The following is a 16,818-nucleotide window of genomic DNA, read 5'->3' as shown; positions in this document are numbered from 1 at the left end:
TCATTGCGAGTGGTGCCCATGCCTTGCTGGGGGGGGGGGGGTGCGGTCCTGGCTGCTGGCATGCTGCTCTGGCTTGGTCATGCGGTAGTGCTGGCTGCAGACGGGGGGGGGAGGGGTATTTTAATGCAGGGCATGCATCCATTGATCAGTGCGCTCAGAGAATGAAGTCACCGCTCAGTGTAAACGCCCAGCTCTTATTAATGTTCTTACTGCAGACACACCATCATGCAAAACACAGTGTAGGACCCCCACAAGACCCTCTCCCCATTCTCATCCCCCCCCCATTCTCATCCCCACCCCCATTCTCATCCCACCCCATCCCCCCCAATGCCCAGGCCTTCCTCTGGGATAAGAAAACACCTACCTCACCCTTACATCATCCAATCTGTCCTCCCCGGGGTGGCGGGAGGTGGGGGGTGTCACTTGCCCCCCTTTTTCTAAAACACAATGAGATCCCCTGACACACACCTGTGGCACTGAACGAGTTAATGGATCTGAGGGAAGTTGCAGAACGATAGACAGACAGGAGTAGGAACCAAGTGCAGTAAGGGCAGCAACCAATCAGAACGGAGGATTTACTGATCTGATGTCATAATGTCCGTTATGGTGCCGGCCGGGGGAAGCTGTGCCGGGACATTGGCAGAAATACTATGGAGGATCTATGTAGAGCCCCCCCCCCTCCCCCAACAGACCAACATGCCCCCCGGGCAGGACTGCACATCACTGGTACCGTCTGCACTGATACACTGAATAATCCAGGGAGGTGAGCGGCCACTGGGGGGCGCTGCGATGAGCTGAGTACTACATAGCACACCCAAGGTGGTGAACACTGAGGAGAGGAGGAGAGGAGTATTGAGGACAAGAGTGAGGACAAGAGAATGGGAGTACTGAGGAGAGGAGAATGGGAGTACTGAGGAGAGGAGAATGGGAGTACTGAAGAGAGGAGAATGGGAGTACAGAGGAGAGGAGAATGGGAGTACTGAGGAGAGGAGAATGGGAGTACTGAGGAGAGGAGAATGGGAGTACTGAGGAGAGGAGAATGGGAGTACTGAGGAGAGGAGAATGGGAGTACTGAGGAGAGGAGAATGGGAGTACTGAGGAGAGGAGAATGAGAGTATCGAGGAGAGGAGAATGGGAGTACTGAGGAGAGGAGAATGGGAGTATCAAGAAGAGGAGAATGGGAGTACTGAGGAGAGGAGAATGGGAGTACTGAGGAGAGGAGAATGGGAGTACTGAGGAGAGGAGAATGGGAGTACTGAGGAGAGGAGGATGGGATTATTGAGGAGAGGAGGATGGGAGTACTGAGGAGAGGAGAGGAGGATGGGAGTACTGAGGACAGAAGGATGAGAGTACAGAGGAGAGGAGAATGAGAAAACTGAGGAGAGCAGAGGAGGATGAGAGTATTGAGGACAAGAGTGAGGACAAGAGAATGGGAGTACTGAGGAGAGGAGAATGGGAGTACTGAGGAGAGGAGAATGGGAGTACTGAGGAGAGGAGAATGGGAGTACTGAGGAGGATGGGAGTATTGAGGAGAGGAGAATGGGAGTACTGAGGAGAAGAGAATGGGAGTACTGAGGAGAGGAGGATGGGAGTACTGAGGAGAGAAGAATGAGAAAACTGAGGAGAGGAGAGGAGAATGGGAGTACTGAGGATAGGAGAGGAGAATGGGAGTATTAAGGAGCAGAGGATGGGAGTACTGAGGAGAGGAGAATGGGAGTACTGAGGAGAGGAGAATGGGAGAACTGAGGAGGAGAGGAGAGGAGGATGGGAGTACTGAGGAGCAGAGGATGGGAGTACTGAGGAGAGGAGGATGGGAGTACTGAGGAGAGGAGGATGGGAGTACTGAGGAGGAGAGGAGAGGAGGATGTACACAGAAGAGACAGACGGACATATTCTAAGTTATAATGAGGTATATCAATGTACTCTGCACTGTACAGACTCACCCAGAATACATCCCATATGATTGAGCAGTACATTGTCCGTAGTACGGGGGGGGGGGGGGGAGATGATATATGAGAAATCCAATTTTACAGACTCATGAAATGTGTACATAAGGGTCAATAATATACTCTGCACTTTACAGACTCACCCTATCTACATATACAGATATTACATTGTACTCTGCGCTGTACAGACTTATCTTATCTATATAAATATACGGATAATATAATGTACTCTGTACTGTACATTCACTCCATCTATATATTCAGGTCCTATAATATACTCTGCACTGTACATTCACCCCATCTATATATTCAGGTTCTATAATATACTCTGCACTGTACATTCACTCCATCTATATATTCGGGTTCTATAATATACTCTGCACTGTACATTCACTCCATCTCTATATTCGGGTCCTATAATATACTCAGCACTGTACATTCACCCCATCTATATATTCGGGTCCTATAATAAACTCTGCACTGTACATTCACCCCATCTCTATATTCAGGTTCTATAATATACTCTGCACTGTACAGCCTCCCCTCTTGTATAGTGTCCATTAGAGAAAGTGACATTTCCACCCCGCAGGGTTCACTTACTTGTTCCCGTCGCCCCCCTGCTCCATCTCCTCCGCTGTCATCTGTACGAATTCTTTGACCAAGGCGTTGAGTAACCGCCGCGCCTCGTAGTCGCTGAGGGTGACCCGGTCCGTTAAGGAGTCCAAGCCCGGTCTTCATGGGGGGGGGGAGAGAGAATAGAGCGAATGTCAGAGGAAAAGGGGGGCAAGCGCGCCCCCCCCCCGCCGCAGTCGCACAGCCCAATACCCAACACATCCCCCCCACCCCCAGACTGCGCCATCCCAGGCGGCGGCGGACGCCACCCTCTTACCTGACTGGCGCTGCTTGCGTGCAGGACATCTGGCTGACCACCAAGCCCAGGACTGCGACGAGGGAGGAGACCTTCAGGAGAACCATCATGTCCTGTCCGGGAAGATTTAAAGGGAAAGTTCTGGCCGTCAGCCAGCAATGCCATCATCATTAAACCCATCCCCTCCCCCCCCCCTCCTCCGCGGACCTCTCCACCGTAATCTCCTGAAAGCTTTTCCAGCGAAACCGCCACACATTACACTCGCGAGTCGCCGGCTCTCGCAGCCCTCACACCACCTTATTAGAAAATCTTATTAGAGGCTCCGTGGAGCGCCGCGCCGCGATGAAATGAAAATTGCAAAGCATCGGAACTCTATTGTATAATCGTTACGTATCGAGGCCGGCGGGAGGATTTAACCTGCGGCTGCCGGGCTTGTGAAAACACGCTGGGGGTTGTAGTTCTGCGGGCAGCCTGAGCGCCGCAGGTGGCGGAATTTGTAAAATCTGGAAAAAATAAGGGAGACTTTTCTAACGCGGCAAAAAAAGGATTTATCCCGACATTTCTTTCCTCCAATCAACGCGAGTTTCTAGAAGGATAAAGCCGGCCTGCCATGCTGGGAGTTATAGTTCCTCAGCTGCCCAGGAGACCATAGCAGGCAAAGACAATCCCAAAAAATACATCTAACCTGTGGCTCCTAGGCATGCTGGGAGTTATAGTTCCTCACCTTCCTGGGAGACCTTAGCAGGCAAAGACAATCCCCGAAAAATACATCTAACCTGTGGCTCCTGGGCATGCTGGGAGTTTTAGTTCCTCACCTTCCCGGGAGACCTTAGCAGGCAAAGACAATCCCCAAAAATACATCTAACCTGTGGCTCCTGGGCATGCTGGGAGTTATAGTTCCTCACCTTCCCGGGAGACCTTAGCAGGCAAAGACAATCCCCAAAAATACATCTAACCTGTGGCTCCTGGGCATGCTGGGAGTTATAGTTCCTCACCTTCCCGGGAGACCTTAGCAGGCAATCCCAAAAAATACATCTAACCTGTGGCTCCTGGGCATGCTGGGAGTTTTAGTTCCTCAGGAGCCGAGGGAACAGAACTGTCGTTCCAACAGGTGGGACTTCTATCTCGGAATTTATTCTGCGAATACGGACTGCTCCTTTCATCGGTTTTATCGTCGCCTGTCACAAAACGTTCGCTAAAAGCAGCTAATATAACATAAAAAGAAGGACGGCCGCGGCCAAAGATTGGAGTCTCCGTAGAGAAGAGCGGCGAGAGTCATAGAAAGGGAGGCGGAGGGCTCGGAATCCACTTACCTGGCCAGTGATTGTAAGTTGTCGGTTGGGAGAGACTTCTCTTACGACTTTCACTCTCAATGCTCTCCAATGAGAAGAAGGGCGATCTTATATACCCGCCGACTTGCATGAGAGTGTGTGGGCGTCCTGTGACCGCCTGCCAGCCAATGGGGGGACCGTCCCAGCCCGACACCGGCCAATCCCCAGCCGGGGGTCCGGACACCCCCCCCCCCATGGACGACCAATGACGTCATCACAGTCACTGAGAATTCCATTCACAAAACCTGCCAGTCATCGCTCCCCGATAGAAGCATTTGCATTGATGTCATTGAAGAAAAAAAAAAAACAGAAACGTTAATGAAAAGTAAAGGGGAAGAGTCTCCAGTCATTAATAATTTATCCTCTGCTTACACCGCTCTGCCCCCCCCCCCCCCCCCGCGCCCGCTTCCCAAAATATGACTCGATGTTGTTGTAGGAGACAAAAAAACTCAATGGACGGCCTTTATTAAAAGCAACATCTACTGCAGAACGTACTGCATTGCAGAATCCATCGCCAGATCATCTGCCATTTATCGAGTGTGGGGGGAGGGGAACGGGCAACAAGACCAACCATCTAAAAAAGTTTTATGGTGGTCAAAATACCAGTGACCAATCACCTATACTGGTCTATATACCTACCAACACTGTGATATACATCTGTATACCTCACTATACCTATATACCAGTCTATATACCTCGCTATACCTACTGTACCTCGCTATACCTATATACAAGTCTATATACCCCACTATACCTATATTCCAGTCTATATACCTACCAACACTGTGATATACATCTGTATACCTCACTATACCTATATACCAGTCTATATACCTCGCTATACCAGTCTATATACCTCACTATACCTATATTCCAGTCTATATACCTACCAACACTGTGATATACATCTGTATACCTCACTATACCTATATACCAGTCTGTATACCTCACTATACCTATATACCTCAATATACCTATATACCAGTCTATATACCTCAATATATCTATATACCAGCCTATATACCTCACTATACCTATATACCAGTCTATATACCTCACTATACCTATATACCAGTCTATATACCTCACTATACCTATATACCAGTCTATATACCCCACTATACCTATATACCAGTCTATATACCCCACTATACCTATATACCTCACTATACCTATATACCAGTCTATATACCTCAATATATCTATATACCAGCCTATATACCTCACTATACCTATATACCAGTCTATATACCTCAATATACCTATATACCAGTCTATATACCTCAATATATCTATATACCAGCCTATATACCTCACTATACCTATATACCAGTCTATATACCTCACTATACCTATATACCAGTCTATATACCCCACTATACCTATTTACCAGTCTATATACCCCACTATACCTATATACCTCACTACACCTATATACCAGTCTGTATACCTCACTATACCAGTCTATATACCTCACTATACCTATATACCTCACTATACCAATATACCAGTCTATATACCCCACTATACCTATTTACCAGTCTATATACCCCACTATACCTATATACCTCACTATACCAATATACCAGTCTATATACCCCACTATACCTATATACCAGTCTGTATACCTCACTATACCTATATACCAGTCTGTATACCTCGCTATACCAGTCTATATACCTCACTATACCTATATACCAGTCTATATACCTCACTATACCTATATACCAGTCTGTATACCTCACTATACCTATATACCAGTCTATATACCTCGCTATACCAGTCTTTATACCTCACTATACCTATATACCTCACTATACCTATATACCAGTCTATATACCTCACTACACCTATATACCAGTCTATATACCCTGCTATACCTATATACCCCACTATACCTATATAACAGTCTATATACCCCACTATACCTATATACCTCACTATACCTATATACCAGTCTATATACCCCACTATACCTATATACCCCACTACACCTATATACCAGTCTATATACCCCGCTATACCTATATACCTCACTATACCTATATACCAGTCTATATACCCCACTATACCTATATAACAGTCTATATACCCCACTATACCTATATAACAGTCTATATACCCCGCTATACCTATATAACAGTCTATATACCCCGCTATACCTATTTACCAGTCTATATACCCCACTATACCTATATACCTCACTATACCTATATACCAGTCTATATACCCCACTAAACCTATTTATCAGTCTATATACCCCACTATACCTATATACCAGTCTACATACCCCACTATACCTATATACCCCACTATACCTATATACCAGTCTATATACCCCACTAAACCTATTTATCAGTCTATATACCCCACTATACCTATATACCAGTCTATATACTCCACTATACAGTTGAACCTCGGATTACGAGTATAATTCGTTCCAGGAGAACGCTCGTAATCCAAAATACTCGCATATCAAAGCGAGTTTTCCCACTGAAGTCAATTGAAACAAAAATAATTTGCTCTGCATTGACTTCAATGGGATGCAATACCGAATGCAGCCAGTGGTGGGGGGGCGCCAGTGAGCCCCGAAAACGGCCGAAAAGGCCCAAGGAAACTTCGGCTTGTTTCCAGTGCCCCTGTACCTCAGGCCAAATGAGGTACTGCAGGCCAATGTTCGGCTTTTCTCGGCTCCTGTGCCCCCCGTACCTCAGGCCAAATGAGGTACTGCAGGCCTATTTAGCTTGAATTCTGCTCGTCTTGCGAGTCAACACTCGCAAACCGAGTCAGAATTGTTTTTAAAAAGTTGCTCACAAATCAAAACGCTCTCAAACCAAGTTACTCCTCTTAAACCGAGGTTTCGCTGTAGTTCAAAGTTCATCATTGGAGTTTGTTATAGACCACCCAATGTTAATAAGGAGGTGGAGACTCGGCTCCTTGCACAGATGGAAAGGGGTGCAAGGGCTGGGACGGTGATAATAATGGGGGATGGTAACTACCCAGAAATTGACTGGAGTAATAGCATTGCTGGGACAGTTAAAGGGCAAGACAATTTTATGGTCCAGTTTATTGAGGCCCCGACTAGGAATGATGCTCTGTTGGACCCGGTAATCGCAAACCATGCAGAGCGTATCAATAATGTTCAGATTAAGGAACACCTGGGTAGCAGTGACCATAACATGATTATATTTGATGTTAGCCGTAAGCAAAAATCACATACGGGAAAGATAAAAACACTTAACTTCAAGAGATCAAATTTTCCAAGGATGAGGGCCGCTCTCCAGGACTTAGACTGGGAGGGAATATCGGCACCGATGGGCACAGAACAGAAATGGGAATTCTTCAAAAAGACTGTTTGTGAACTCACTGCAAAGTATATTCCGATGGGCAATAGGTCTAAAAGGCAAAAAATAAAACCAAAGTTAAAAAAAAGCTATAAACTATAAGAAAAGAGCCTTTAAAAAATATTAAAATGAAGGAACACTATCGTCGTTTAAATGTTATAAAGAATATAACGGAATATGTAAAAGGGAAATCAAGGATGCAAAAACTCAAAATGAACGACAGATTGCAAAAGATGGTAGGACAAACCCCCAAAAAAGCATTCAAATATATTAATAGTAAAAAGGTGAAGTCTGAGCATGTCGGCCCCTTACACAATAATCTGGGGCGGGGGGGGGGGGTGACTGGGGACAAAGAGAATGCTAATATATTAAATACTTTTGTCAGCTCTGTGTATACAAAGGAGCATGGCGGAGCTCATATCCATAATGGGGGTAGTAATGACACAGCCCAAATGATCCACAATGGCTTAAAAGTGATCTGGTCCAGAAATATTTAGACAGAATAAAGGTGGATAAAGCACCTGGGCCTGATGGCTCCACCCACAGATCCTAAAAGAATTGAGCTCTGTCATTTCAAAGCCGTTGTATCTAATATTTAGGGACTCATTAAAGACAGGAATAGTACCACTGGATTGGCGCAGGGCCAACGTGGTGCCTATATTTGAAAAGGGAACAAAGTCTTTACCAAGTAACTATAGACCTGTTAGTTTAACTTCTATAGTTGGGAAGATACTGGAGAGGATCTGGGGGGATCTGTAGTAGAGAAGGATCTGGGGGGGATCCGTAGTGGAGAAGGATCTGGGGGGATCCGTAGTGGAGAAGGATCTGGGGGGATCCCTAGTGGAGAAGGATCTGGGGGATCCCTAGTGGAAAAGGATCTGGGGGATCCGTAGTGGAGAAGGATCTGGGGGATCCATAGTGGAGAAGGATCTGGGGGGGATCCGTAGTGGAGAAGGATCTGGGGGTTTTGGTAGATCATAAGCTCAATAATAACATGCAATGCTGAGCTGTGGTTTCCAAAGCGAGCAAAGTCCATTCTTGTATAAGAGAGTAGAAGTGGGATCCGGAGGGTGATGGGGGAGACAGGGATGGTATAGGGGTGATAGAAGGAGACAGGGGTGGTATGGGGGTGATAGAAGGAGACAGGGATGGTATGGGGGTGATGGAAGGAGACATGGATGGTATGGGGGTGATGGAAGGAGACATGGATGGTATGGGGGTGATAGAAGGAGACATGGATGGTATGGGGATGATAGAAGGAGACAGGGATGGTATGGGGGTGAAGGAAGGAGACGTGGATGGTATGGGGGTGAAGGAAGGAGACATGGATGGTATGGGGGTGAAGGAAGGAGACGTGGATGGTATGGGGGTGATGGGAGACATGGATGGTATGGGGGTGAAGGAAGGAGACAGGGATGGTATGGGGGTGATGGAAGGAGACGTGGATAGTATGGGGGTGATGGAAGGAGACAGGGATGGTATGGGGGTGATGGAAGGAAACGTGGATGGTATGGGGGTGATAGAAGGAGACATGGATGGTATGGGGGTGATGGAAGGAGACATGGATGGTATGGGGGTGATGAAAGGAGACAGGGATGGTATGGGGGTGATGGAAGGAGACAGGGATGGTATGGGGGTGATGGAAGGAGACATGGATGGTATGGGGGTGATAGGAGACATGGATGGTATGGGGGTGATAGGAGACGTGGATGGTATGGGGGTGAAGGAAGGAGATGTGGATGGTATGGGGGTGATGGAAGGAAACAGGGATGGTATGGGGGGTGATGGAAGGAGACAGGGATGGTATGGGGGTGAAGGAAGGAGACAGGGATGGTATGGGGGTGATAGAAGGAGACAGGGATGGTATGGGGGTGAAGGAAGGAGACATGGATGGTATGGGGGTGAAGGAAGGAGATGTGGATGGTATGGGGGTGATGGAAGGAGACAGGGATGGTATGGGGGTGATGGAAGGAGACAGGGATGGTATGGGGGTGATGGAAGGAGACATGGATGGTATGGGGGTGAAGGAAGGAGACAGGGATGGTATAGGGGTGATAGAAGGAGACGTGGATGGTATGGGGGTGATGGAAGGAGACGTGGATGGTATGGGGGTGATGGAAGGAGACGTGGATGGTATGGTGGTGGTGGTGGAAGGAGACGTGGATGGTATGGGGGTGAAGGAAGGAGATGTGGATGGTATGGGGGTGATGGAAGGAAACAGGGATGGTATGGGGGTGATGGAAGGAGACAGGGATGGTATGGGGGTGAAGGAAGGAGACAGGGGTGGTATGGGGGTGATGGAAGGAGACAGGGATGGTATGGGGGTGATGGAAGGAGACGTGGATGGTATGGGGGTGATGGAAGGAGACGTGGATGGTATGGGGGTGAAGGAAGGAGATGTGGATGGTATGGGGGTGAAGGAAGGAGACATGGATAGTATGGGGGTGAAGGAAGGAGACAGGGGTGGTATGGGGGTGATGGAAGGAGACAGGGATGGTATGGGGGTGATGGAAGGAGACGTGGATGGTATGGGGGTGATGGAAGGAGACAGGGATGGTATGGGGGTGATGGAAGGAGACAGGGATGGTATGGGGGTGATGGAAGGAGACGTGGATGGTATGGGGGTGATGGAAGGAGACGTGGATGGTATGGGGGTGAAGGAAGGAGATGTGGATGGTATGGGGGTGAAGGAAGGAGACATGGATAGTATGGGGGTGATGGAAGGAGACAGGGATGGTATGGGGGTAATAGCAGAGGGGTAGATGGGGGGGGTAATAGCAGAGGGGTAGATGGGGGTGGGGTAATAGCAGAGGGGTAGATGGGGGGGTAATAGCAGAGGGGTAGATGGGGGGTAATAGCAGAGGGGTAGATGGGGGGGGGGGTAATAGCAGAGGGGTAGATGGGGGGGTAATAGCAGAGGGGTAGATGGGGGGGGGTAATAGCAGAGGGGTAGATGGGGGGGTAATAGCAGAGGGGTAGATGGGGGGTAATAGCAGAGGGGTAGATAGGGGGGGGGGGGGGGTAGAGTATAATTGAAGTGAGTAGAAGTGGGATCCGGAGGGTGTCAGTAAATAAATCAGTAAATGTTTGAAGAAGAAGTGGGGGGGGGGCAGGTTTAGGAAATGGGTCCATTTTCCAATCACTGAGGCCCATTAAAGTATATAAATACATTGGATGGGGTGGGGGGGTGGTTGTGTCTGGCAGGTGTACCTCTTGTACCTCTCGCTCTGTGTACAGAGATATAGTGGAGTGTTTGTCTCCCCCGTCCGCCTCTAATGGACAAACAGCGTCCAGCGGGCGGAGGGCGGAGGGGGGGGCACTCAGGTGAGGATGAGGATCATTTAGAAGTGATAATTACCATCAGTCATTCCTCCCCCCCCCCCCCCCTGGACACTTGGGAGACCCTCAGGACGCTGACGGGGCCCCCGGGGGCCAGGCGGGGTGTTTGCTCACCTGCCTCCTCTCTGTCCTCCCCGGACAATACATTATAATGATATCATTAACCCCCTGAGAGCCGGAGGACTGGGGACACGGGGCTAATCGGCCAATAGGGAAAAGTCTGTCTGTCTGTTAACCAATTGACCCCGGGAAGATTTAACCCCCCCCGCCAATACAGCACTGCGTTACTTTAACTGACAATTGCGCCGTCGAGCGACAAATAACATTTATGTAATTTCTTTTCCCCACAAATAGAGATTTCTTTTGGTGGCATTCGATCACCTCTGCGATTTTTTTGTTTTTTTGTAGCGTATAAACAACAAAAAACTATTTTTTAAAAAAAAATGTACTTTTTGCTATAAAACATTTCAAGTAAAAAATGTAATTCATCAAATTTCTTCATCAGTTTAGGGCACTATGTATCCTGCCGCATATTTCTGGGTAAAAACAAAAACACAGTGGGCTAGATTCAGATAGGTTAGCGGATCTTTAGATCCGCGTAATCTATCTGATTTACGATCCGCCGGCGGCGCAAATTTGAGAGGCTAGTGCTCTATTCACAAAGCACTTACCTCTAAACTTGCGCCGGCGGATCGTAACTCCCCCGGCAGAATTCAAATTCCGCGGCTAGGGGGGGGTGTAGGATTTAAATCAGGCGCGTCCCCGTGCCGATTTAAATGCGCATGCGCCGTCCGTGAATTTTCCCGGCGTGCATTCCTCCCAATGACGTCGCTGGGACGTCATTGGTTTCGGCGTGAACGTAAATTACGTCCATCCGTATTCGCGACCGACTTACGCAAACGACGTAAAAATTCAAAACTCGGCGCGGGAACGACGGCCATACCTAACATTGGATACGCCGCATATAGCAGGGGTAAGTATACGCCGGAAAAAGCCAAACGCAAACGACGTAAAAAAAAAAAGCGACGGGCGGGCGTTCGTTTCTGAATCGGCGGAAATCGGAATTTGAATATTCGTCACGTAAAAAAACGAAGCGCCACCTAGAGGCCGGCGGGAGATTGCAGCCTAATATCTGACACTTACACCAGTCGGATCTAAGGGAGATCTATGCGGAACTGATTCTTATGAATCAGGCGCATAGATCCGACCGACGCACTCAGAGATACGACGGCGTATCTCTACCTGAATCTCCCCCAATAAGCGTCTATTGATTGATTTGCGTCTACAAACTGCGGGAAATATACTGGAAGTTTTCATTTATTTATTCTAGTAATGGCGGTGATCAGCGACGTATAGTGGGACTGCGACATTGCAGCGGACAGATCTGACACTGAGGGGGGGGGGGGGGTGATTTACTAAAGGGAAAATAGACTGTGCACTTTTGCAAGTCCAGAGCTTACTAAATGAGGCGGAGCTCTGCTGACGTCCAACAACCAATCAAATGCAAGCAAGAAATTTTATTTTTTTCTTCCTTGAATGTGATTGGGTATTCTTTGTAAAGTTGCCCTGATTGCAGGAAAGCCCCATAAGTGCCACCAATCAGTGCCCATGTATGATGCCAGTCAGTGCCCATGTATGATGCCAGTCAGTGCCTATAAATGATGCCAATCTGTGCCCATAAATTATGCCAATCAGTGCCTATAAATGATGCCAATCAGTGCCCATAAATGATGCCAATCAGTGCCTATAAATGATGCCAATCAGTGCCCATAAATGATGCCAATCTGTGCCCATAAATTATGCCAATCAGTGCCTATAAATGATGCCAATCAGTGCCCATAAATGATGCCAATCAGTGCCCATAAATGATGCCAATCACTGCCTATAAATGATGCCAGTCAGTGCCTATAAATGATGCCAGTCAGTGCAGCCTTTCAGGGCAGCCATCACACATTTTGGGCCCCCTATACACAGCTTTAAGCAGGGCCCCCCTGGAGCAGAGAACTGGGGCAGGGGGGGGGGGGGGGGCGGCGGCTGGCCTGTAAGGGGCCCTTGGAACCATCGGGCCACTTACAGGTGTAATGCAAAAAAAATCGTCAAGAATCGTTATCGCGATTTTTTCCGCCGTTGCGATCTTGACAAAGGGTTTCCCGATCTTTGGTATGCAGAGAATTCTCTCTCTGCTCTCAGCCTCAAAAGTCCAGACACTCTGCCAAGTATCACAACCTTCTTTATCAGTGGAAAGTTAGGTCTAAACATTGTATCAATTTGTCTTTTTACAGCAAAGGAATAAACTTCTGTCTGTAAATGAGGAGCGTTTAACCCCTTAAACACCAAACCTTTTTCTGACAGTTGTTGTTTTCAAGTTAAAATAATTTTTTTTTTCTTACTAGAAATTTACTTAGAACCCCCAAACATTATGTATATATATATATATATATTTTTTAGTAGTAGAGACCCTAGAGAATAAAATGGTGGTTGTTGCAATATTTTATGTCACACTGTGACTGTGACAGCGGGGAAAAAATTACTTTAATTAAAAAAAACAGTAAAGTTAGCCCCAATAATTTTGTATAATGTGAAAGATTTTACGCCGCGAGAATCGTGATCTTTATTCTAAGCAAAAAAAAATTGTGATTCTCATTTTGGCCCGAAATCCTGCAGCTCTATATCAGTGCCGCCTCATCTGTGCCCATCAGTGAAGGAGAATAATTACTAATTTACAAAATTTATTGACAGAAACTAAAAAAAAAATCCAATTTTTTGGTCTTTTTTAATACAAAATAAAAAATCCCCATCAGTGATTGAATACCACCAAAAGAAAACTTTATTTGTGTGAAGGAAAAGAGAACAATATGTGTCACATGATTCAAAGTGTGAGAGGCGGGGACGGCTGGTGCTCAAAATTTCACGAAGCATCGGGATAAGTATTAAAAGTTTAGAGTCGGGGGGTGTGATAGTCGGGGGGTATGGCAGTCGGGGGGGGTGTGGTAGTCGGGGGGGTATGGCAGTCGGGGGGTGTGGTAGTCGGGGGGTATGGTAGTCGGGGGGTATGGTAGTCGGGGGGTATGGTAGTCGGGGGGTGTGGTAGTCGGGGGGTGTGGTAGTCGGGGGGGTGTGGTAGTCGGGGGGTATGGTAGTCGGGGGGTGTGGTAGTCGGGGGGTATGGTAGTCGGGGGGTATGGTAGTCGGGGGGTATGGTAGTCGGGGGGTATGGTAGTCGGGGGGTATGGTAGTCAGGGGGGTATGGTAGTCAGGGGGTATGGTAGTCAGGGGGTATGGTAGTAGGGGAGTATGGTAGTCGGGGGTATTGTAGTCGGGGGGTGTGGTAGTCAGGGGGTATGGTAGTCGGGGGGTATGGTAGTCGGGGGGTATGGTAGTCGGGGGGTATGGTAGTCAGGGGGTATGGTAGTCGGGGGGGGTATGGTAGTCGGGGGGGTATGGTAGTTGGGGGGGCATGGTATTTGGGGGGTGTGGTAGTCGTGGGGGTGTGGTAGTCAGGGGGTATGGTAGTTGGGGGGGCATGGCAGTCGGGGGGTGTGGTAGTCAGGGGGCATGGTAGTCAGAGGGCGTGGTAGTCGGGGGGTGTGGTAGTCAGGGGGTATGGTAGTCGGGGGGTGTGGTAGTCAGGGGGTATGGTAGTCGGGGGTATGGTAGTCAGGGGGGTATGGTAGTCGGGGGGGTATGGTAGTTGGGGGGGCATGGTAGTCGGGGGGTATGGCAGTCGGGGGGTGTGGTAGTCAGGGGGCATGGTAGTCAGGGGGCGTGGTAGTCAGGGGGTATGGTAGTCAGGGGGTATTGTAGTGGGGGGGTGTGGTAGTCGGGGGGTGTGGTAGTCAGGGGGCATGGTAGTCAGGGGGTATGGTAGTCGGGGGTGTGGTAGTCAGGGGGTATGGTAGTCGGGGGTATGGTAGTCGGGGGGGGTATGGTAGTCGGGGGGTATGGTAGTCGGGGGGGGGTATGGTAGTTGGGGGGGCATGGTAGTCGGGGGGGTATGGCAGTCGGGGGGTGTGGTAGTCAGGGGGCATGGTAGTCAGGGGGCGTGGTAGTCGGGGGGTGTGGTAGTCAGGGGGTATGGTAGTCGGGGGGCATGGTAGTCAGGGGGCATGGTAGTGAGGGGGCATGGTAGTCAGGGGGTATGGTAGTCGGGGGTGTGGTAGTCAGGGGGTATGGTAGTCGGGGGTGTGGTAGTCAGGGGGTATGGTAGTCGGGGGGTATGGTAGTCAGGGGGCATGGTAGTCAGGGGGTATGGTAGTCAGGGGGTGTGGTAGTCAGGGGGCATGGTAGTCAGGGGGTATGGTAGTCGGGGGTGTGGTAGTCAGGGGGTATGGTAGTCGGGGGTATGGTAGTCAGGGGGCATGGTAGTCAGGGGGTATGGTAGTCAGGGGGGTGTGGTAGTCGGGGGGTATGGTAGTCAGGGGGTATGGTAGTCGGGGGTGTGGTAGTCAGGGGGTGTGGTAGTCGGGGGGTATGGTAGTCAGGGGGTATGATAGTCGGGGGTGTGGTAGTCAGGGGGTATGGTAGTCGGGGGTATGGTAGTCAGGGGGCATGGTAGTCAGGGGGTATGGTAGTCGGGGGGTATGGTAGTCAGGGGGGTATGGTAGTCGGGGGGTATGGTAGTCGGGGGGGTATGGTAGTTGGGGGTGTGGTAGTCAGGGGGTATGGTAGTCGGGGGTATGGTTGAGGTCGATGGCAACTTTTTTTGTCAATCCTTTTTTTTTTGAGGGGGGGGGGGGTAGATAATGTACACATTTTGGTGTATATTTCCTGCACCCCATATATATAAATGGCCAATCTAATAACAAACAAATAAATTGGTTGGAAGGTTTGAAGCTTCAATAAATGGAAAGTCTCTTCTGCATCTCAGAACTCAGACACATGAGCGCCACCTAGTGGACACTCGCAGTTCAGTCCAGACTTCCTCCAGTCTCTGATCTCATTCTTGATAATAAATAGGAACTTAGGGCCAGATTCACAGAGAGAGTACGCCGGCGTATCTACTGATACACAACGGCGTATTTTCAAATTTGCCGCGTCGTATCTTTAGTTTGAATCCTCAAACCAAGATACGACGGCTTCTGGCTTCGATCCGACAGGTGTACGCCTTCGGATCGTAGGTTTAATACTTCGGCGCCCGCTGGGTGGAGTTTGCGTTGTTTTCCGCGTCGGGTATGCTAATTAGCTTTTTCCGGCGATCCACGAAGGTACGCGCGGCTGTCGCATTCTCTTACGTCGTCGCTAGTCGGCTTTTCCCGGCGTATAGTTAAAGCTGCTATTCTGTGGCGTATAGTTAGACTTGCCATGTTAAAGTATGGCCGTCGTTCCCGCGTCGAATTTCAATTTTTTTTTTTTGTGTAAGTCGTCCGTGAATAGGAAAGGACGTAACACACGTCTAAGTTCAAAAAAAGGCGTCGGTGCGGAGCATGCGCAGTACGTTCGGCTTCCGACCATCGCATACAGAGCGTCACGAGTTGCTGAAAGAAGCCGAACGTCGGTGCGCAGGCGCCGTATAGAGCCGCACCGACGTTCGGCTTCTTTCGGCAACTCGTGACGCGCAGTATGCGACGGTCGGAAGCCTGTCAATCAAATAGGAACGCCCAGACCCGCAGAAGACATACCCGGAAGCGGCGGTGAAATACGGTATGTACGGGGAAAAAAAAACCAGCCGATTGTCATTAGGACAGCGCGGCTAAATGTAATGTTAAAAATTTATTTTTGGGCTTTAACTACTGTGACATCTATATATTCCTTTTTAATTTTTAAGGGGGCAAAAATATCCCTCTTTTTTTCTTTTTACCCCGATACCTACTGACCTCCTCGTGAAGGAAAAAAAAAAAGGGGGGGGGCCGCTGCCCACCCACCTATATTATATTATTTAAAGTGCATCATGTCTTATGCCGCGTACACACCATCACTTTATGTGATGAAAAAAAATGACGTTTTTAAAAACGTCACTTTAATTGACCGTGTGTGGGGGAAAACGTCGTTTT

The 16,818-nt window shown here is 48.7% G+C and overlaps 1 protein-coding gene across 3 annotated transcripts in view; it reads right to left on the bottom strand.

The window, feature by feature from the left end:
• Positions 1 to 5,095, bottom strand: part of CALCB (calcitonin related polypeptide beta) — a 12,194-nt gene extending 7,099 nt beyond the window's left edge. The window contains exons 1-4 of one of the 3 annotated variants that reach the window (XM_040327860.1): positions 5,052 to 5,095; positions 4,128 to 4,780; positions 2,836 to 2,927; positions 2,547 to 2,678 (exon numbers count right to left, since the gene is read on the bottom strand). In XM_040327860.1, coding sequence (XP_040183794.1) covers positions 2,547 to 2,678; positions 2,836 to 2,924 — 221 coding nt within the window. In that variant the 5' untranslated portion in view covers positions 2,925 to 2,927; positions 4,128 to 4,780; positions 5,052 to 5,095. Of the gene's footprint in view, positions 1 to 2,546; positions 2,679 to 2,835; positions 2,928 to 4,127; positions 4,781 to 4,919; positions 4,992 to 5,051 lie in introns of those variants that run through there. The other 2 variants (XM_040327859.1, XM_040327861.1) reach the window with 2 other exon arrangements.
• Between the last annotated feature and the right edge of the window lie 11,723 nt (positions 5,096 to 16,818).

The sequence above is a fragment of the Rana temporaria genome, chromosome 11 (assembly GCF_905171775.1).
Source record: "Rana temporaria chromosome 11, aRanTem1.1, whole genome shotgun sequence".
NCBI lineage: Eukaryota > Metazoa > Chordata > Amphibia > Anura > Ranidae > Rana > Rana temporaria.
The sequence above is the reverse complement of the archived record's forward strand: the minus strand, read 5'-3'. Positions and strand labels throughout refer to the sequence as shown.